Below are 23477 nucleotides of genomic sequence, written 5' to 3'. Positions count from 1 at the left end.
ACATATAGGAAAAAAAGTTCACTGTTAATATAAAACAAACATTTCTAGTGTTGTACGACGTGGTATATTATACTAAAAATGCGCCGTTATTTGCCGTGTCCTAAATTATCCTTTAAATTCACTGAGACCGTTAAATATGCGTTATATGTGTCATACAGTACCGGAGACGGTGCAGTACAACTAGAAAACAATAGGCCTATGTCCATAAGTATCGTTGCCCAAGTTCACCTCCATTGTTATTAACTTACAAAGCAGTTATTGGCTACTTGGCTCAAAGTCTGGCACCAAAATGTTAAAATGTAAGGTGTCCTTGTATGACTCCATCCTTAGCAAAAATCCAACCAGATCTGAGTTACTGACTGATCCAGCAGAACAGAGTAGATTTGGGTGGGGCTGTTATGGGCTACGACAAGCAGCTTTAAGATGCATGACTTTGTCCTCAGAGACAGTAAAAGGCAGCTGAACTATGACTAGCAAAGAAGGGATCTAGCAACACAATAATTGGATTGTGAAGACTTACGATTTGGGCGGGAAGATCACCAAGGAAAGATTGTTTGTTTGTTTGTATGGTGCTTTACTTGCATGGAACCAGTGGTTATTCAGCAACGTGACCAACGGCTTTACGTGACTTCCGAACCACGTCGAGAGTGAACTTCTATCATCAGAAATACACATCTCTCACTCCTCAATGGAATGGCCGAGAATCGAACCCGCGACCACTGAGGTGGGACACTAATACCATACCAACCACGCCGCTGAGGCGCTTGACCACCAAGGAAAGATGATTCATCTTTTGTCTCTCTTCTCTACTGAATCAAACTGAGCATCTATTTCAGTCCCAACCCATACCTCCTTAACTCTTTTCTTGATTAGGGTCTTGGATTACCAAGCAAAGCAAACAGGCCTCAAAATATAGATGTTAAATGTCATAAAATGTCTAGACTGAGTAGATTCCACTAGATTTCCTAGCTAAGGCAAATCTTTCTAAGAGGTTAAGGTCAATATTTACATAAATCATTATTAATGTAGGCTGTAAAGCACACCAGTTACCTCCAAGAGCTTTTTATGTACCCCACTGGTACATTAGTATCATCTATAAAGGAATATTATTTGAAGAGGTTAGAAAAAAACATTAAAATACAATGCATATTTTATTTTTTCTATCACATTCAACTGGAATTATTCTTTAGCACAAAATAGCATAAATTTATTCATGGCTAACCTGTGGATCTTCAAGATCTCCATATTAACCACAAAATAAAATAAAAGTTAGAGAGCAACTTGGTATTTGTGAATAACATTAGCATTCTGAAATACTGGATGGTTTGCATGAAGAAGAGAAATTCTTCAAATTAAGTACGTGTACTCTTTGCGATATATTTTACATGTGTTTACACCACAACTTTCAATTCCTGTTATATAGTCAAAAGTACTCTGTCTTCTGTACAAAATACTTTCATGTGTGAGTTGTTTAAATCCTGAAATTCTTTGTCAAGCACAACAAAGAACAAAAAACTAAGTACAGTGCTTTGATAAACCAGAGGAAAAATGTAGCTTACATAATCAAAATAAGTTACTCCATCATAACCAAGTCAAACTCGTTTAAGTTGAAGTTATCAAGATCAATTTCTGCTCCTATATATGCTTTTTTGCTGATACAAAAGCTAATAAAACTCAACCAGCAATTGTCCAATGACAAAAGCACAGGATTTCCAACCACAATGAGAAGGGATTGAGCCCGTGTAATGGCAACATTGAAGCGTCTCCGACACTTCACAAAACCAAGGCTGTGCTCCCTGTCAACCTGCAAGAGAATTTTAGTTTAAGTGTCATTCTCAAAAGAATCTATAATGATATTATACATTTTGACAATTTCTTCAATGAAATTACAGTGACTAAATCTGAGTTGAAGTCAAATAAGGAAAGGACATTTATTAGAAAACTTATATTAGCTATATATATTCCTATGAGACACTAATTATGTACTACATGAAAATATACTCAAAGGAGTAAATTGACTGTACATATAACCCCTAAAAGGTAAATTCTGTTGCAAATATGTAGCAGGCAAAGCAAAATTTACTTAAGGGAATTTACATAATTAGGACTATTTTACCTTGAGATACTATATCCATAGTCTAAACACATTTTATAATATTAATTATTTATTCATTTTTCTGGCATGTAACTGTCTACTAAAAATGCATACTTATTCATTTTTCTGGCATGCAACTGTCTGCTAAAAATGCATACTACAGTCAATAGTCAGCTTGATATAATCTCATGATTCTATATAAAGTTTCTAAAAAGAAAGTATGCAACATGATGAATTAAACACAAGACATGAGTTCATGTTTTGGAAATTGAGACCAAAGCCATTCCTTACTTATCAACATGATTAGGCTCCAATGACATGTCACTCAATTCAGTTTCCCTCACTTTTATCAACAACACCAATAATTCATTATCATTTGGAACAGCCCAATGAGAACCCAGTTTTGGTTTGGTGTTTTACCAGCCAAAGTATGTATCTAAGGCAATTAAGACCCCTAAAAGTAGAAAAGAACATAGAATTAAGGCCAAAGGCTATGTGGTAGAACCCATAAGGTCTGCACTGAAAAGGAAATTAAAGAGTAAGAAGGTTTTAGAGGTGTAACAGAAGGGAAACCTGTTAAGAGAGGGTGGAAAGTAAGATATAAGAAAGAGAATACAAACTGAGGTACAGCAGAAGGAATGAAAGGGGTTGCAGTAATGGGCTGAAGGGATGCTGCAGGGAACCTTAGGTAATACCTTAGTGAACTGTGTGAGGTGCACTGAAGGCCCTACCTCACTACAGGGAGACCATAAAAGTAATATAGCTACTGGATAGTACTTGGAGAAAAATCTCTCACCGCTAATAATTCCTCTGATGATCTAACAGTGGAAATAATTATTGCAGTCCTTTCCTGGCCTTGAAATTCTTCCACTGTGCCAACCTTGATACCTGGCTGTACTCCAAAAATTGTAAGGAGCTGTCTAATTTTCTCCACCTGAAATGTATTAGAATTTACATTAGTAATTAGAAAGTACCATAATTCACAAATATTTCTATTTCACCTGATGATTCACACTTCCCAAAAAACATTTAATCTTAAGTTTACTGATTTATTCCTTACATTAAAAAAAATAAAAACAGAAGAGCCTACCTGCTTTCTATAGGGTGTAATTATGCCAATGTTTGATGGCATCAAACCAAAATTTGTAAGGCTCTTTGCATAACGCACAACCTACAAATAATCAACACGAAATTACTGATAGGAAGCTTAAGAGGTTACAGGATACAATTAACTATACGAACCTTTAAATGGCAGAAAACAGACAAATTATTTCTGTATATGTAACAGTGTCTCATTTATATAGACTTTTCATTTTACAGTCTTAAATGTGTATAGTATCAAATTAAAATTAAAACTGTACTTTATTACCAACATAAATAAAAAGATGTACAAACCTGGAACGTTTCTGTGGGATTAAACCATGATGGAGAATCGCCTTCTTGGTGATTCTCACTAACCACTGCATGGAACAACACAGGGCAAGATGGATTGGGCAACTCACTCCAATTCAATAATTTATCTCTGATCTGTCACATAATGGAAGCCAATGTGAATTGAATGTTTGTAATTATTGATAACTAAGGTTTCTATATATTAAGTTTATACTCCAAGAATTTTACTGCAGTATGTCATCTAAAACATTAAATGCAATGCCTGAATAACTACCTATATCAGCTTTTAAACCTTCCTGGCACACTCAGCCTTCAGAAATAAATGATAATACCACAAGAATGAAATAGAATAAGGGAAAATGGAAAATTTAAGTAAACTAAGAATGAAATAGAATAAGGGAAAATGAAAAATTTAAGTAAACTAAGAATGAAATAGAATAAGGGAAAATGAAAAATTTAAGTAAACTAAGAATGAAATAGAATAAGGGAAAATGAAAAATTTAAGTAAACTGCCATAACTTACAGTATGGCAGAAGTAACTTCCTGGAGAAAAAGAAATAATGGCTTCTCAGGGCTACACAGAAAAACCCAGGCTAATTTCTTGGAAAACAATTAAAAAAAACCCTGCTATCTAATATCCACAAGTTGAGTTTATTCATCTAAATAACTTCTGTGGAAACCTTTAATAGCATGTAACCCAACTGTATGTTCTCATAGTTAAACAATATATTAAGAACAACAACACCTGCGATGAAAAAAATATACGCTGACCTCAGCATCTGCACATGCCACCAGACTGTCGTGATAAAACAACTTTGATGAAACATGTGTGATGTCAGGATGGGATCTGTAATTCCTCAAAAGCTGTGTGACCAAACGTGGTTCAAATGTCCAAGACGAGCTGCTGGTTTTTTTTTCTGGCTGCAAAGATTTCATTCGTGATCATTTTCCTAGCAATAACATTACCATATCATAAAATAATTCATTTTCACGTGTACTCTGCCGTCCGATACAGAATTCATTCATTCATTATTAAACAAGGGTAGGTATTTCTCCATATACAAGAATAACATACCAATGTTATCAAATGAATTTATCATATAGAGCCAAAATGAAACTTTGGTTAAATATTCAGCAAACGCTGCATTACAAATTTAAATATGTCTTTACAAAGCTGCTTTAAAATGACACAAATTGTAACAAAGTTTACATATATCAGTTTGCCATGTACAGTGCACCCCTGCTTATTCGTAGTTCCAGATTCGAGCATCTTTCTATGGAACGTCTATCCACATTATTCTATGAAAATTCGTCTATTCATGGAATTTTTCGTAGATAAATATTCACTAATTACTACATTTTCTTGTTTTCATGACTAAATGCATTTTTTTGTGATAAAACTATTACAATACTCAGGTATAAGCACTTTTAGAGGAGTTTTTTGGTGTTTAAACTATCAAAATAGTCGGTAATAGGAGTTTTTAGAGGGTTGTGGGGGACTGTATTCTGGCTCTGATAGTCTCAAATTTTAGTACAAAAAACCTTTCAGAAAAAAAACTCATCCTGAACCTTGTTGTACTGGGTACCATTTAGTCAAAATTATCATGTAAATTAGTAACTAATCTCCTTTCTTAGTAAAGTAATGAAGTATTTGCACTGCAAAAAGTTTTTAATTCTATGACAGATGACAAAAACTGAAATATCAAAACAAGTTGATCCTACTGACTAACCAAATGATTGGGTTGCCAGTACAGGAGCATCTAAAAACCATTATCTGTTGATATTTCAAGAGCCAATATTCCCATAAAAATTGTAGTCTACCCTGTACAGACCTGATAAAGTACAGAATTACAAAGGCGATGAAGGAGAGACTCTTGTAAACCATAAGTCTTGGCCAGTCTGCTTAATATCACAGGACCAAGCTGCTGGGGATCACCAGCCAGAACTATCTGTCCTGATACACTGTTTACTAACCTACAATAAGAACCCTAAAGTCAGATTAAATATCATAGGGGAATTTAAGTGTTCTTTATTTCAGGGATAAATAATTAATGCAAACTACATTGTTAACAAACATATAATCATAAAAGAATCATGTAATCTGGTTAAAATACTTAATAGTACTTGAAAATGTAACTATAATTTGTCTTTTTGTGAAGGAAAATTCTGGTCACCATGTAACTTTCCTGGAAAGAAAACTTACCCTAAAGCAACAAGGCACTCAGGTTCTGTTAGCTGTCCTGCCTCATCTACAAATACATGAGTAAAGTGGCCATTATGAAGCCCAAGTCTATACATCACACCTGCCGTAGTAGCTGTTGTAATTATCACTCGCTGCCTCACTCGTGTCATCAGCTGATCACCATTGTAGCAATAGGGATGTATGTGCTCAGGTATAGCCTCTTCCTTCCTCTGCAATAACAAAAATCTCAATCTTCTTCTCAGCATAGTCCTGTTTCTATATGGGGTCACCATTTTGAAATGAGTAAAAATCTCAGTGATGTAACAATTTCAGTCTACGGGGTAACCGTTTTGGATGAGCAATAATTTCAGTGATGTAATAATGTAGAAGTGAAATACAATACAAAAAAATGGCAATTTCATGAAAAAAGCAGTCCAATGTCTTTGAAAAAAACGATCTCTGTCCTGCTTTTCAAATAATGACATTGCCCACTGTGGTACATCCAAGCATTGCTCACTTCAAGTACACTATCAGCAAAAAGTCATCTATCTACAACAGGCATTTTAGCACTATTATAAAATGTGACATTTCTTTGTTATGTGAGTATAGGGCTATATACTTCTGATTGAAACAGAGTACTTTCTTGACTTACCTGAAAAGCATTCAACCTTACTAAGTCAGCTTTCTCCATTACACCAAATTCCAAGAGTCTTTCAGTGACAAGATCAGCTGCACTATTGGATGGAGCAACAATGAGTAACCTGAAAAAAAAAATTCTGTCATGCACTAAAGTGAAATGAACTGGTGTTAGAGAAATACACATAAACACACCATTTTCACTTCAGTTGTTTCTTGGTTTTGGCAAGTAATAATGATGTTGGTTTTACTTGCTACCTCTGAATATCAAGATTAAAATTCTAACACGGCAATAATATTAGAAAACCAAAATAGATATAAAATTACTGGTAATCCTCTTTCCTATTTGAAGCATATATAATGGGATGTTTTCTCAGTTAGAGGATACTTACAACTATACTGCATTAATACAACCTGAGATTTACGACTGCTTTTCATCCATTCCCTGTGGTCTCTTCCTACTTAGCTGTCCAACTACTTTAATCAAAGATGTTATATGTCTGGCACAACTTTCAATTACTGATAGTTACTTAAGACACTATAGCTCCCCGTACCTGCTATGATTCACCAAAGTAAAAATCTGCAGTACACTTTCAACTACAGTTATTGTCTTTCCAGTGCCAGGAGGCCCATATATAATGTATGGCAGTGGACGAGTACTGCCCTCTAGTATCCTTCGCACAGCCATCTTCTGTTCGCCGTTTAATTTTTTGTTGAACCATTCCAAAACAGGTACTTTTCCATCTGAAATGGTTGAGGTATAAGTGAAACACAGTACAAGAAAACTGAAAGCTTGTTTTTTCTGAACAGCATACTTTAAAGTCAAATGTTTGGCCTTACATATATAAAGTAAATCGTATCTGAAAATCTTATGAAATTTCAGTGTACGTAAATAATTAAGAAATCCAAAGCCATTGCTAAATTATTTCCCTGAACCGCCCTATAAAAAAAAATACACAAATTAAAAAAATCAATAGCATGGACAATCATAATGGCAGGAAATTTCTAGTTCTAAATTTATGAACTTCCATGAACATTTAATGCACTCGAAGATAATTTTAGAGAGCAGAGTCACCACTTATTCAGTACTCTGGTGTTAATATGAAAACATCAAATCAGCTGAAAGTATACCACACATACGCTTAACTGTAACAAGAAATCCAGCAACATACTTTGTATTTTGTCACTGACTGAAGGCTTCTCGGGTAAAACTGGAACACAGTAGTTGTACTTCTTTGCACTGCTTTCCTTCAAAAGCTCTTCAAAACTTATAACTGTGCTGGACTTCTTTCCTCCTTTTGAATCACAATTCAGTCCAAAGTGTTCATTACTTCCTGTAATACTTTGTCTACTGCAACCATTTTTGGTAACCTTTCCATTTTCAGAGTTATCTTGTGCTTTATGCTGCAAAGTCTTGCTAACACTATTTGCACAGCACTCATTAGCACCAGAAGTTTTGTTTTGTAAGGCTTGAACACAGTCAGCTAACTGAAATTCTGTTTTCTCGTCTTCAAGATAATTCGCTCTAGAACCTTGGTCAATCCTTCCATTTTTCTCGACACTTGAAAAAGGTGTTCCACTCATTTTCAAAACTGATGAAGATGAATTTTCGCTCAAAATGTTCTTGGGTTTTGATTTGTATATTTCATTTTCAATGTTGTCTATTTCTGATCTATTCTGTAATTTCTTTCTAAATTTGGGATCACTTTCCAAATCCGTATTAGTTTTTGACTCGTCATCACTACAGCAAATTGATGAATTAGCACTTGAGCCTGATGATGGGACACCAAAAAGCCTTGTCACAACAGGGATTCTGGGTGGTGTTGCAGAAGTGCCTCTTTTCCCACTCCCTTTCACACTGCAAGGAGAACTTTCAATTTTACTTTTATCATTCACCACACCATGGAATGATTTCTCTGCCTGAAGATAATCAGTGGTGCCATTTTTTGTACCCACATCGTGCTTAGCCACTTCAACTATTTTACCATTCATAACTGTACTCCCTTTAGCATCAGTATTGCAATTACTTGCAGTTCTGACTGATGTATGCCAAGAATCAGTGACATCAATCACATTACATAATAAAGGGTTACCATTTTCAACAAATTTTTCTGTTTTCTCAGCACCTGCAACCTCTAACGCACATCGAGAAGTGACATCAGTCACATTACATATAATCTTTCTATTTTCTACTTCTTCTACAAGTTCTTCCTTTACCCCAGCAGATGAACCTTCATAGGCATTTAAGTGTACTAAAGAATCTTCAGACCCAGATTTCATGTCATTGTAACTACACATACTTTTCTGATAAGATACCTGTCCAGCAGTCGCAGTAGGTCCCATCTTTTTTGTAATATTATGTGGAAGTAATTCGCTGTCTACATAAACCACCTGAGGGAGTCTAAACTTTAATTTCTTGGGAAAAAGAACTTCACTGCCATGTTGATCTAAACAAAATTTGAGGGCATAGTGAGAGCGACGGAGAGGAGTGCGATTGAAGTTGAAACGTACAGAGTAATCTTTATCCTGACACTGCTCATGGAATATAGGATGAAATTTCAGTAACACCTAAAAGGAAACAAATATATAAAAAAATTACTATGAGCTCAAAGAAAAAATACATTAACATGCATTGAAGTACAACAATCTTAAAACAAATGATTGCTCGCAATAAGGTACAACAATCTTAAAACAAATGATTGCTTGCAATAAGGTACAACAATCTTAAAACAAATGATTGCTCGCAATAAGGTACAACAATCTTAAAACAAATGATTGCTCCTTACTTTTGTGTGAAGTACATCATGGATAAAGCCTTCATATTCAGGTCCTCCAATACCTGCTGGATTAGATGCAATAACAGAATCACCAATCATTAACGAAGGACGTTTCTCAGCAAGGCCTGGAACAGTGAGGCTCAAAAACTCACCATGAGGAGAAAAGGTTGTCCTTGCAATATCAAACTGGAAAGAAGAATATTGATTCAAAATTAAAATGCAAGCCCACTTATACTCCTGCAGAAAATATTCAAAAAATTCTTAGTAATATAAATCTACATTCAGTAATTTCAATAGGAAATCTCAGTTTGGGATTAGCTCCCCAGCCAAATTTTATACCTAGCTTAAAATTACTGTAGAAGCAGTAGTCAGATGCCCTCTCAAGAGCATGAACTACAATACCTGTCAAAGGAAATCCTTTCACCCACTTGTGAATGAATTCGATTAGCTTTCTGGTGAAATTTTCAGCCACTATAGTAAAAGCAGAATTATTATCCACCAATTCCAAAAATTCTTAAAACTATGTTGCACATATACAGGACTAAAAAATTCTTACTATGATATAAACACATTCTGATCTCTTTGTTCTTGTTGACTGTAATACAATTCATAATGAAAGACAAGTACTGTCATCAGGAAGATGAAAATGACACTCCAAAACCAATAGACCTTTTAAAGGACCATTCTCTCCTAACTTTTGGCCTTAAAAGAAGAAACATTTGTTAACTAACCCTCCTCAATTGAAGAATCATCTCAATTTCTTCTAAATATAGCAGCACTGAAAATCTATCCTGGTAATTTTCTGGGTTAGTTGCCTCTTTCAAAACAGGAGCTACATCACATGCTTTCTCCTCATTTGCAATAGCTGTCCAAAGTTCTGTCGGAATGTGATACTGGGGTAACGACATTGGTATGAAAGCAGGAGCATTAAATGGCTTTTCTCCTCTCACAACTCTAGAGTCACTCGGATTAGGGCAATTTAACTTCTTCTTTTCTAAAGGATAATAAGGAGATGTTGGGCCAATGCAGTCCATCTGTTTATCTTCAACTGTTGCAGTCAAATGTCTTCCAATCTTAAATGAGCCAAAATCAAAAATGCACACCTGTTTACACTGCCCAAGGAACTTTCCTGTGCAAGCAATCTTTACAGAAGAGCTTTTGTGCGGTAAAATTGTAATCGGAGTAAAGGTATGAGTTTCATCCAGAGATTCAGAGACCACACTGAACTGAGAGTCTTGTAAGGAGTTTATAAAGAGGATGCGCAACAAAGATCTTGCTTGTACCCCTACATTTTTAATAAATAGAGTGATATATGACTTGCAACCAAGATAGACCTTTGGAAACCTGGAAGGAAAGAAATAGGTCACAATAAAAGCATGAAAAGGTTACAAAAGAAAGAAAATATCGAGTAAATATTCTGAAAGTGATCACATCAATTTAACAGTTGACCATACACTCATCATCATGGTATGCAATAATGATGGAATCATTTCATACTTATTCCCTGACTGCAGTTACATATGGAATTTGGAAATGGTAAAAGACAAGTCACTGCAGCTTTAATTTTTTAGCTTAGTAAATCTTAATAAAAGATCGCCATATGATAATGGGCTTATTTTTGTCATAAAAATACTTGCTAATAAGGTTCATATGATTTATTTCCAGTTATGGTAACATTTAGATAAATACCAAGCATACATACCTTACAGAGTTCGAAATAACAATGTTGTGCTTGTCTTTGAATAACTCGGCAGTTGCGTGCCCATGAAATCCATTCAGTCTGCTTGCAATTCCCAACTTTAATACCTGGAATAACATTTTTACAATATACTTATTCCATCAAACTATACTGAATGTATTATTTCTACTGGGAAGACAGCTTTCACTGTGAATACACTACACAACAAAAAATTAGCCACTGAGTGCCTTAAGATACCTTACAAATCCCACAAACTGAAGATTCACTTTAAAACACATTTTTTTTTTTTTCATGTTATTGATTGCTTTTTCCAAAGAAAGAGTACAAAACTGAACCATTTTATCCTCACCTGGCCTGAAGAAAACAGGAGGGAGAAGGATAGAAAATTAACCAAACCCCATAGCTTGTACAGCACAATCTCAAAATATAAATTAGTTAACTTGGGCACCAAAAAACTCGACCACGAAGACATACCGGTATATGTTTGTGGACCACTGGGCTGGTGTCATGGTAACTGCTTTATAGCAAAGAAGGATAAAGGAAAGGAAAACGCATCTTCGAGAAGTTCTGCAGCAAAGAGGCATTTGCACATGTGTTGGAGGTGCCTGTTCTCATGATGGTTCTAGAATCGGCAGGAGTGATGTGGATCTTGACAGGTGCCGACGTGACGTGAGGAACGCCGCGATTTCTGATGTAATACTTCGTCCAGATCCTTCTAAGAAGTTCCGGTAATCTCGGGAGTCTGTGACGCTTGCTGGTAACCCCGCCCCCAGATTGCTGTATAAATACAACTGACGAAGTAGGAGGGAGCAGATCATCAGTAAGAGTCATAGAAGAGATCATCAGTAAGAGCCACAAATCAGATTATCAGTGAGAGATCAGCAGCAGAGATCATCATAGAGAGATAAGAGAAGAAGGAACATACGAAGGATCAGAGAGGAAAAGTCACTCGAGAGTTTAATCGGGATCTGGTCAAGTCGTCGTCAGGAGTGGACAACCGAGTTATTTCGACGTTGAGCAAGACTTCAGAGAAGAAACGTTCTGCAAGAGGTTTTGAAAAGTTCCTGCCCTTCGTGTATCAAGAATAGACGTTATTTTCTGCAATACGGAGTCAAGAAGTCATCTGCAATTGCAGTTCTCCTTTTGTGAAGCCATCGCTTCAAGTCGCAAAACTGGCCAGCAAGTACTTTAATTACCCCCACCGTTTCGCCAGTTCACGCATTGTAAGATTTTACTTGTGTTATGTATATAGGAGACACCATTCTGCATTTATCTTTGTTAGTAAGCTTGTAAATAAACCTTTGTTGTGTTTGTGTATCTTTCTATATTCGTATTCCCAGTTTCAACTGTTGGTGTTGAATTCTTTTTTGTTTATCATTATATCGAACTTGGAGCGGACCTCTCTCTCGGTCCGTAACATTGTGGCGACTTTGGCCAGGATATTTCAACACCGTAACAGTTTGAAACAGGGAGAATATAGAAAGAACCAGAATGAGTGAGATGGTGAAAGAGTTTATTGAGTCGGGTAAGCTTCTAGGTCTAGAGGGGAATGATCTCTGTGAGTATGTTGAAAAGAAAGAAAGAGAAAAGTATGAGAGAGAGAGGAAAGAGCAGCTGAGAGAGAAATGCAGCAACACAAAAGAGAGAAAGAACTTATGCATGAGCAGGAAGAAAGAGAGAAAGAACGTATGCATGAGTTGGAAATTGCTCGGTTAAGGGAAAGTACTCGTAACAGTCGGACAGGCGAAAATGAAAACGAAACTGATAGGTTAGGTATGACTGCAGTGTTGAAATTAGTACCAAAGTTTGATGAGGAAGATGTTACGACATATTTCATGTGTTTTGAGAAGTTAATGGAAAGAGTAGGTTCTCCTAAAGAAATGTGGACTGTATTTACAGTCAGTTTTAAGTGGTAGGGCACTTACTGTGTATAGTTGCATGTCTAAGGAGGAATGTGATGATTACGATATTGTGAAAGAAACTGTTCTTAGCGTGTACAGGTTAGTACCGGAGGCGTACCGTAAGAAATTTAGAAGTTTGGGAAAGGACGAAAATATTACGTATGTAGAATACGGTAAGAAGTTAGAAAGGCTGTATTTTGATTGGTTAACTTCTGCTAAAGTTGAGGATTTTGATGGTGTGAAGAACTTAGTGTTGTTAGAAAACTTCAAAGATAATTTATCCCCCGAGATTAAGCTTCATTTAGAAGATAGGCGAGAAGTATCTTTCGCAGGAGCAACTAGGTTAGCTGACGAATATAGTCTAACTCATAATTTGAGTGTTGGTAAGAAACGAAATGATCCTTCGTCTGGAAGAGTACAAAGCAGTAAAGGTTTCAGTCCTAGTAATAGCAGTGCGAGTAAAAGTGACTATTCCTGTATGACCTGGTTTTCCGGTCATACGTCTAAGGTTTGTAAGAGTAAAATGGCATCTAGTGGCTCAGAATTAACTTGTTTCCGATGTAATGGGAAAGGGCATTTAGCGAGAAATTGTGCAGTAGAAAGGAAGGACGTTAAGAAACCAGTGTCGCTAGTTAACCTTTCGTCAAGTAGGAATGATGTGATGAGAGAAACTAGGAAATTTTTTGGTGAATTTCTGTCAGAAGGCGTAGTTTCCTCTCTTGGAGGAGTAGATTCGAGAGAAGTAGTCTTGCTTCAAGACAAAGGGGCTGCTGTCTCACTGATTAGGAGAAAGAGTGTGCCAAATGGGGCAGAAATCAATATGGAAGAAAAAGTCATGTTACGTGGACTTCCTAACACTTGTGTTCTTTGTCCTTTGTTGAAGTTGAACTTAGAAAGTCAGGTAGTGTCAGAAGTGAAACTTGCAGTTGTTGACAGTTTGCCCATTGATGGCGTTGACATTATTGTCGGTAATGACTTGGCTTTATCCAAGAATGTGAATCCTGTTGTGAGGGATATTCCAGTGCCTGAAATGGTAGTAACTAGGTCGGGTTTAGATACAGACATAGACTACGGTCATAGTTTGTTCGTGGATTCGAACGAGTGAGAGTTCGTGGATTCGAACGAGTGTGATAGAGGTGGCGAGGTTGATCTTGGCATGAGTGTGACTGAGAAACCTGACTCTATCGTTGACAGTGATAGCCAAGAGGAAGGTGTAGCTGTCGAGGGTAACATAGTAAATGTACCGGTATCTAGTACTAGTTACGGTGATGAATTAGGCACTAGCCTTTTGGATAAGGATGAGCTAGTCAAGTTGCAGAGAGAGGATAAGACACTAACCCGAATTTTTTAATGTGAGCTGGATGAAGATCTTGATGATGGGTGTAAGGAAACTTTTTGTTTAAAGGACGAAGTTTTGTGTCGTTATGTTCGTCCTAAGTCAGGTAGTAAAGGAGAAATCACCGAACAATTAGTGGTTCCTAGGAAGCTTTGTGAGCTAGTTTTGAAGTTAGCACATGATGAGCAAGGACATTTAGGAGTAAATAAAACTTTCAGGTGTATTAGTAGGGCGTACTTTTGGCCTAAAAGAGATATGTTTTAAGCTGTCATGAATGCCAAATTGCCGGGAAACCAAATCAAGTAATTCCCAGAGTTCTGTTGTGTAATATTCCTTCAGTAGGCGAATCTTTTGAGCATGTATTTATCAATATGGTCGGACCTTTGTCTGTAAGTAAAGGTAGAGAAGATTGGACAACTAATCTAGAGTATTATAAAAACAATTTAAGAAGTGCTTGGCAACTAGCAAAAGAGAACGCGAGTGGAAGAAGTCAAGGGGAAACTAAAGGGAAACATGATCTTAGAGCAAAAGAGAGAAGTTTGTGTGTAAGAGATAAAGTTTTAGTACTAGTCCAGAAAGGAGGTCCCTCTTTACCTTATAAGTTTGAAGGTCCTTTTACAGTGTAAGAGGAGAGGGGAAATATACATTATAGAATTAATATGGGTAAGAGTAGAGCAAAGTCAATGAATGTAAACTTGCTTCAGAATTATAAAGAACGCCCCGTACCATGGCCACAGCCAGTGTTCGATGTGACAGTGTTACTGAGAGAAATTAGTTTTGAGAAAACTCAAGAGGTGTTTTAGCATTTCAAAGTTTTAATCAGAGTTCAGAAAACAGAAAAAGTAAGAGAGAAGGATAATGTTATAGCAGGTAGCCTCTGGAGAATTTTCCAGAATGAGTAGCCTAATAAGCGTTTTCTGTTTTGGCACGAGTGGGTGAGTGAATGGAGAAGTATTAAAGCTTTATGCAGAATTGTCCCCCTGCTGTTTAACTCTTGTTTCTCTTTAGTAAAAAATAAAATCAGTTGATTTCATTTTTTTCTCTTTTTGGGGGGACGTGTCATGGTAATTGCTTATAGCAAAGAAAGATAAAGGAAAGGAAAACGCATCTTCGAGAAGTTCTGCAGCAAAGAGGCATTTGCGCATGTGTTGGAGGTGCCTGTTCTCATGATGGTTCTAGAATCGGCAGGAGTGATGTGGATCTTGACAGGCGCCGACGTGACGTGAGGAACGCCACGATTCTGATATAATACTTTGTCCAGATCCTTCTAAGAAGTTCCGGTAATCTCGAGAGTCTGTGACACTCGCTGGTAGCCCCGCCCCCAGATTGCAGTATAAATGCGACTGACGAAGTAGGAGGGAGCAGATCATCAGTAAGAGCCACAAATCAGATTATCAGTGAGAGATCAGCAGCAGAGATCATCATAGAGAGATAAGAGAAGAAGGAACATACGAAGGATCAGAGAGGAAATGTCGCACGAGAGTTTAATCGGGATCTGGTCAAGTCGTCGTCAGGAGTGGACGACCGAGTTATTTCGACGTTGAGCAAAACTTCAGAGAAGAAACGTTCTGCGAGAGGTTTTGAGAAATTCCTGCCCTTCGAGTATCAAGAATAGACATTATTTTCTGCAATACGGAGTCAAAAACTGGCCGGCAAGTACTTTCATTACCCCACCGTTTCCCCAGTTTACGCATTGTAAGATTTTACATGTGTTATCTAAATAGGAGACACCATTCTGCATTTATCTTTGTTAGTAAGCTTGTAAATAAACCTTTGTTGTGTTTGTGTATCTTTCTATATTCGTATCCCCAGTTTCAACTGTTGGTGTTGAATTCTTTTTTGTTTATCATAATTTCGAACTTGGAGCGGACATCTCCCTCGGTCCGTAACAGCTGGCCTAAAGGATTTGTTTCTAAGTGGTGGTAAAAACTGGCAGATAGCAAAATTAAGTACTCTGATTGCCAAGTGGGTGAAAGACAGAGGGAAATGGTTAAAAACTTCAGCTCAGAAGTACTGCATTAGGAGGTTAAAAGGAAGCTGTGAAATTCCTTTGGTATTGCCTACTGCATCCTATCCAAGATATACTGTGAGCAGTAACTAATGGGGCTTGGAGTTGGAGATAACATGGTAAAATCATATTTCAATGATAGGCCCATAGTACACATTTTCTCCTAATCCTTCTCTTTTTATTATATACTGTACAAAACCAAAAACAGTATTCCAAATTTTCAACTCCTAAAAATTATTATCTTTCAGTTCATTATCTACAGAACTGTTGAAAGATCTCTGCACTGCTACTATGTGCAGCAATTTCCCTTCCCTCACGCCTCTTCATCTACGTATATATGCTTTAAAAAATCACAGTAGATGCACGTGACTTCATAAATAAGCGAATACCACGGGAAATGATAGCCAGGAATCCAAGCGCTTTCGTCTTTATTCAGACATCCTTGACGATGTCTGAATAAAGACGAAAGCGCTTGGATTCCTGCTATCATTTCCCGTGGTATTCGCTTATCTACGTATATATATTAACGAAATCAGGGTTCATTAAAGACAGATGAAATATAATAACTCCTGACATGGATAAGAAAAATTCAGAACGAGTAAGACCATAAAAATTGTACACCGATACTCACTTTCATCTCAGGAAAGACATCTGGTGAGAGAGAGATTGACCTCCATCCAAAGTGGTTTTGGTCACTCTCTATAACCTCAGTAATCACAGCATCACCAAGACGTAATCCTGGTATATCTTTATCCAAATCTTTTGAGCAGAATACCTGAAAAAATATTAGAGAATTCTCAAAACTTAAACACAACCTTTTTAACATTCACATACGAAACATTACAATGGTAAAAAAGATAGATAGTTTTAAAATAAGAATAAATGGTTACGAAGTTTGCTATAAGTATAACGTTGTTGGATGCAATAGTTAAAATAATTAATTATGAGACTGATGTTGTGATATGATACTTCAAAATACAAGATCAATATCATAATACATTTTGCAACACCAAAAAACCATAAACATGAAATCTGAAGTCATGGATGCTCCTAACAGTTCTTATTTACTTAATGACATCGAATCAAAAAACCATACTGACATCGAATCAAAAAACCATACATCAATCCTGACCAATTCATACACCATAAATGGAGATAAAGGTACAAAAATAATTGCATTACCTCATTGTTGATAATTATGTGTTTTGTGTAAACACGAGTCACCTCCCCTTTTATTTTCTTCTTCCTTAATGGTTCAACTTGAGTGACTTTGAGAAATCCCCGAAGGTCGTCCTCTTGCTGAAGGTCGCTTGGATGGTCATCACTTAATTTACACACAATCCAGTCACCTGTGGATGAGTTTAATTATTTCAAGAAAGAGAATAATGACTGGAGACCCACTCAGGGAAAGTACACATGAGTAAGATATAAGGGCAGTCACAAATTAAATTACTCTACTACTTATGTATCAAATTTGATTATCGTAAAACATGCATCATATTAAAATCTCACCTTCCAGTACATTAAATGCAGACTTGACACTAGAAAGACTAAAGTATGCATCTTCATTCAAAGTGACAGTGTCACCATGAACATATTTCACTCTACCCACTAAAGTCTTCTGGGTTTCAATCTTAGCCCTGCATGGCTCTGCAGGCTGCAGTAGGAGTTTGTCTGGTTGAGTTTGCTTATACCCACTTGTGGGAAATAAGTCATTCTTCAATATTCCAGGGATTCCTGCATCAAGGTCTCTGGAAGGTATAGTCTCCCCTGTCAGTTTCGAATTTTCACCCTCCCACCTTTCCACCTTGGGACACGGAAGCATGTTAACAGCCCTCCATGCCTCATATTGGGACTGCCTTTCTGCAGTCCCTTGAACAACGTCCCCGACTTTAAACTTGCACTTAGACTCACTCATAGGAATGCTGAAATATATGTCATTATCTACTACTATATCTCTTTCACTGATTGTTGTAATCTTGCCAACAAACTCTTTACTCTCAAAACACGAAACCGAAATAAAATCCTCAAGCTTTGGCCTTTCATATTTACTAGGGCACAGTTCGGAATCACCAACACTGCCAGAAATATAGCCAACAGCCTTTTGCATAAAGGTAAACATGGTTCTTTCGGTGTTCACACTAGTTTTGGAAAACAATTTAAACTACGTTTTTACTTGGAAATGCCTGACTTGAGAAAAGTAAATTATTCAATATGCCTGTTTCAGTCAACATCAAGAGTATCTTTCTCAATGAAAAAAAATAAAGACTTGGTTATTGTAACCTTGTTCTGCAGATAAAAAAAACACTTTCTACAGATGACAAAGCATTGTCACTTTGAGAAAGAATATCACTGTTGACCGATATACTTTTCGACAGGAGAGTACTTCCAGTTTGTGTCACCGATGTGCTCAAGTTGTTTACGAAGATCTCTCATACGCTTCTCATGCTCTTCCTTCTTGAGATCTCTCAGTGATGATTCTACATTATGGTCAAACCACAGCTTTGCCATCAAAGTGGTCATGTGATCTGGACTCTGAAATAAAAAAAAAAAAAATTCAGTCAAAAAAATACTGACTTCATATTATTTGAATGAAAGAATAAATTATTAAATTTGTAAAATTGTAATTTTATATAATTCAAACACCAAAAATCCTTTTCCCACTAGCACATTCTAAAGCCAAATTTTACAGATTTTGCATCCATAAAAGTTATAACTTTAATACACACAGGCAGTCCCCGGGTTACGACGGTCTCGCTTACGACATTCCGAGGTTACGACGCTTTTCAATTATATTCATCAGAAATTATTTTCCAGGGTTACGACGCAATGTTTCCAGAGTTATGACACCTACAAACGCTGATCTGGCAGATGAAATATGACACCAAAAATGCAAAATAATCAATATTTAAAGTTTTTTTTTTATGAAAAATGCAATAAGAATGCAGTTTACATAGTTTTGAATGCACCTAAAGCATTAAAAGTAAGGTTTTCTTAGGGTTTTTGACAATTTTCCGGCTTACGACGATTTACGGCTTAAGACGCGTCTCAAGAACCGAACCCCCGTCCTAACCCGGAGACTGCCTGTATATGCTAAGCCCTACATCTTTCTAAAGGTAAACATGACAAGATGAGAGAGCAAACCTTCACAACAAAGTGTCCTCTTTACTTCCATTAAACAGGCAGATGTGTTCCTTGCTAATACGTAGTTTCATTCAGCTTGACAAGAAGAGCTCTAACTCTATGGTTGTCTTTAAACCAACATTCTCTTTATATATAGCTAAGAATAAATTTTCCTTTTTCATTAAAAGCCTTCCATGGAACAACAATCCATGGGCAACATAAGTCTTCCTATGAGCTGGTTAACTGATAGGAATGCTTTGCTAAAACTTGTTATCAATTACACCTGCCTTGTGCTATTCGTGAGCTGGTTTTACATACGTGACAGAGTAACACCTCTGAACGAATGAACACAGTACCAGCCACGAGTTGCTGAATTGTCTCCTGCTCATGCAACTGGCTAAGAGTCATAAAGGGAAAGGGATCTTTCATGGGTGCTCCTAAGGAACTAAACTTTCACAACAATTTGCCATTGCTGTTTATGTGGATCATTCTTTAAAATTTTGTAACCTTTTACAGAAGAAATGTACAGCATTAAAAGTTTGTCTGATAAATAATTTAGTCCTATTAATTTCATGTTCACAATATGTTATTGTTATGATACAATAAAGTTTGTTCATACTTACCTGGCAGATATATATATAGCTGTATTCTCCGACGTCCGACAGAATTTCAAAACTCCCGGCACACGCAGTGGGCGGCCAGGTGGTTAGTACCCATTCCAGCCGCTGGGAGGGGCGGGATATCAGGAATCATTCCCATTTTTGCTATTCAGATTTTTTCATTCACCACTGTCCCCTGAGGGGAGGGAGGTGGGTGGGTACTTTAATATATATATCTGCCAGGTAAGTATGAACAAACTTTATTGTATCATAACAATAACATTTTGTTCATGAAACTTACCTGTCAGATATATATATAGCTGAATCCCACATTGGAGGGTGGGAAGGGACAGAACAGAAGGATTTAGGAAACACCTCAAGTGCAGATGATTGACATCTTGATTCCTTACCTGTTAGCATAGCTGACTTCTGATTACTGTCACCGAAGTCTGCTTTTGCTTTACTAGAGTTGCCAACAAGGTAGTGACCTGTGTAGTTGGTGCGCTCTAGATGATCTGTCAACGGGGGCGTGACCACAATGTGACTAGACCATATTGAACCATACTGTGAGGGCAACGAAGCTAAAAACCACCACCTGACCTAACCTATCGAAGTTAGTCCCATAACTTCTAGGCTAAGGAAAGGGAAAGCGCCTCAAGCAACCAACCTTCAACCATAAACCACACCAAAATTAAAAAGCACACCTACCCCTTTTCTATAGGATAGTATTTGTGCTGCTCCCTGCCCCCAACACCATTTCTGCGGATATGTATGGTCCAAGCGACTCGCAGTTCTCATATGCCGTCTTCACATCCCGCAGGTAATGTGAAGCAAACACAGAGTTGCTTCGCCAAAAAGTAGCGCTAATGATATCATTAAGTGCCATATTCTTTCGAAATGCCATTGAAGTCACAACAGCTCTCACTTCATGGGCTTTTATTTTCAAAAGCTTCATATCACCATCCGAGCAGGACGCATGGGCCTCCCTGAGGTGGCTCCGTAAAAAGAATGCCAGTGCATTCTTCGACATAGGAAAGTCGGGTCTCTTAACCGAACACCATAAGTTCTCAGAAGGACCCCGACAATCTTTGGTCTTTTGCATGTAAAATTTTAGAGCCCTGACAGGGCACAGGACTCTCTCTGGCTCTTGTCCGATGAACTCTGTTAACCCCTTGATTTCAAGGTTTTTGGCCAGGGGTTAGATGGGTTCTCATTCTTCGCTAAGAAATTAGGATCCAAGGCGCACACTGCACTGTGTCCTCTGAAACCCACATCTTTACTAATTGCCTGAATTTCACTAACCCTCTTTGCCGTGGCAAGAGCAGTTAGAAAAATCGCCTTTCTAGTAGTGTCCCTCTCAAGAGCAGCCTGCGAGGTTCAAAGGGAGCCGACATCAAGAATCTTAGAACTACATCAAGGTTCCATGATGGAACCTTCGGTTGTAGTACTTTGGTTGTCTCAAACGATCTCAAAAGATCGTGAAGATCTTTATCATTTGTCAGATCTAATCCTCTGTGGCGGAAGACAGCTGACAGCATACTCTTGTATCCTTTTATTGTGGGCACTGCTAGTTTGTCCACATTTCTCAAATGTAGGAGAAACTCAGCGATTTGGTTCACAGAGGTCGTGGAGGAGGAAATACCTTCCTTCCTACACCATCTCCTGAAGACAGCCCACTTCGACTGATAAACTGCTCGGAGAGGAAGCTCTTTCGCATTGGCAATAGCCTCTGCCACTGATCTTGAAAAACCTCTCGCTCTGGCCAACTTCTTGATAGTCTGAACGCAGTCAGACTCAGAGCGGAGAGGTTTCCGTGGTACCTCTCGAAGTGGGGCTGTTTGAGAAGATCGACTCTCTCTGGCAGGGTTCTCGGGAAGTCTACCAGAAGAGACATGACCTCCGTGAACCAATCGCTTGAGGGCCAAAAGGGGGCGATCAGAGTCATTCTCGCTCCTGGCGACGCCGCAAACTTCCTTGTTACCTCTCCTAAGAGTTTGAACGGGGGAAAAGGCGTACACATCCATCCCCGTCCAGTACCCATAGGATGGCATCTACCGCTATTGCTTCCGGGTCGAGAACTGGAGAGCAATAAATCGGAAGCCTCTTCGTTTTCGAGGTTGCGAAGAGGTAGACTAGCGGCCGTCCCCACAACTTCCATAGCTCTTGACAAACTTCTAGATTGGTTCCAGGGTTCCATGTGGGAAGCATCTGATGTCGACGGCTTAAAAGATCCGCTCGAAACATTTTGAATTCCTGAAATGAACCTTGTCAGGATCACTATGTTTCGAGCTTTCGCCCATAGAAGGATGTCTCTCGCTATCACGAACAGTGATCGAGAGTGTGTCCCCCCCTGCTTTTTTATGTAAGCGAGAGCCGTAGTGTTGTCCGAGTTGATCTGGACAACTCGGCCCACCATCGTTCTTCGAAGAACTGAAGAGCCAACCGAATAGCCTCCAATTCTTTTAAGTTTATGTGCCAGGACCTCTGTTCCCCTCTCCAGAGGCCTGACACTTCCTCCTTTCCTAGTGTTGCTCCCAGCCCAACATGGAGGCGTCTGAGAACAACACTAGGTCGGGGCTCAAAAGCTTGAGGGACATCCCTTCCGAGAGTTTGGTCGGATCTTGCCACCACTTCAGATGATCCTTGACCGTTTTTGAGATAATCAAAGTCGAGTCTAGATTCTTGTCTTTCCAGTTTTCTGCCATAAAAAACTGGGAGTGGCCTTTGAGGTGGGCTGAACCTCCCTATAGGGAAACAAACTTCTCCAGCGAAGAAATGGTCCCAAGCAGACTCATCCATTCCTTCGCCGAGCATGTTTCTTTCCCGTAAGAAGGCTAACACTTTCTCTAAGCATCTCTGCTGACGTTCCTTTGATGGAAAAGCTTGAAAAGCCGCTGAATCCATCTGAATCCCCAGATACACGATGGACTGCGTGGGGATCAGATGGGACTTCTCGTAATTTACTATAAGGCCCAGGGCCTTCGTCAGCTGTAATGTCGTCTGAAGGTCCTCCAGGCACCTTGACTTCGAAGGCGACTTGATTAGCCAGTCGTCCAGGTAGAGCGAGACTCTTATTTTCGATAGGTGAAGCCATTTCGCCACATTCCGCATGAGGAAAGTAAAAACCATCGGCGCCGTACTCAGACCGAAAGCACAGAGCCCTGAATGGAAGACCTGCCCTTTTAAGACGAACCTCAGGAACTTCCTTGATTGGGGATGGATCGGGACGTGGAAAAATAAGCGGTCCCTTTGGGGGGGAAAAGGTTCCAATGACACCATTCCAATCCCCATGGTCTCAAGGCCCCTAGCCACAGACTGAGAAGTTTCCATCCTGAATTTTCTTTCTTTACCAAAAATGTTCAGTTTCTGCTGACGTCTAGGACAGGTCTCCATCCCCCAGACTGGCTTCGGACCAGGAATAACCTGTTGTAGAAGCCTGGGGAATCCAGCATCAGGACTTCCTCTACGGCCTTCTTTTCCAACATTTGATCTAGAAGGTCGAGTAATATCTGTTGCTTCTCTGACTGGTATGCGGGCGACAGGTCTATCGGCTTCGTGCTCAAAGGAGGCGCAGAGAGAAAGGGATCTTGTATCCTCTCTCGATCCACATCTAGGGTCCCAGTGTCCGCCCCTATCGTCCTCCATGCCTGAGCAAATAAGGTGAGTCTCGCACCTACAGGTGCCTGAAGGGCAGAAACGTCAATTTTTTTCCCTTCTTGATAGAAGAGA

The 23477-nt window shown here is 38.4% G+C and overlaps 2 protein-coding genes across 3 annotated transcripts in view; both read right to left on the bottom strand.

The window, feature by feature from the left end:
• Positions 1 to 1138: 1138 nt before the first annotated feature.
• Positions 1139 to 18357, bottom strand: LOC135206091 (uncharacterized). Of its 2 annotated transcripts, XM_064237314.1 has the most exons (16): positions 17539 to 18356; positions 17209 to 17375; positions 16658 to 16801; positions 10785 to 10888; positions 9814 to 10426; positions 9092 to 9268; positions 7478 to 8873; positions 6860 to 7049; positions 6322 to 6430; positions 5691 to 5899; positions 5320 to 5461; positions 4259 to 4408; positions 3491 to 3622; positions 3186 to 3266; positions 2892 to 3029; positions 1139 to 1804 (listed from the first exon to the last, which is right to left on the bottom strand). In XM_064237314.1, exons 1-16 carry the CDS (start codon positions 18146 to 18148, stop codon positions 1574 to 1576), a joined length of 4593 nt encoding a protein of 1530 aa, XP_064093384.1. In that variant the 5' UTR covers positions 18149 to 18356; the 3' UTR covers positions 1139 to 1573. The 2 variants fall into 2 exon arrangements, with proteins under 2 accessions (XP_064093384.1, XP_064093385.1); XM_064237315.1 differs by lacking the exon at positions 4259 to 4408 and having other exon boundaries at positions 17539 to 18357.
• LOC135206097 (involucrin-like) overlaps positions 18258 to 23477 on the bottom strand; it is a gene marked incomplete in the record, with an annotated part of 16244 nt that continues 11024 nt past the window's right edge. Inside the window, 1 exon segment of the mRNA XM_064237325.1 lies at positions 18258 to 18561. Coding sequence (XP_064093395.1) covers positions 18376 to 18561 — 186 coding nt within the window.

Source organism: Macrobrachium nipponense, chromosome 29, assembly GCF_015104395.2.
Source record: "Macrobrachium nipponense isolate FS-2020 chromosome 29, ASM1510439v2, whole genome shotgun sequence".
Taxonomy (NCBI): domain Eukaryota; kingdom Metazoa; phylum Arthropoda; class Malacostraca; order Decapoda; family Palaemonidae; genus Macrobrachium; species Macrobrachium nipponense.
Note: the sequence above shows the minus strand (reverse complement) of the source record. Positions and strands in the feature narration are given on the sequence as shown.

What these genes read in the sequence shown, in the direction of transcription:
- LOC135206091 (XM_064237314.1), bottom strand. Translation starts at nt 18,148, where the DNA reads ATGTTTACCTTTATGCAAAAGGCTGTTGGCTATATTTCTGGCAGTGTT. An exon ending in ACTTTGGTGAATCATAGCAG is followed by an intron (nt 6,431 to 6,859) that starts GTACGGGGAGCT and finishes TTTTTTTTTCAG; the next exon opens with GTTACTCATTGTTGCTCCAT. An exon ending in GTAATTCTGTACTTTATCAG is followed by an intron (nt 4,409 to 5,319) that starts GTCTGTACAGGG and finishes AAATCTTTGCAG; the next exon opens with CCAGAAAAAAAAACCAGCAG.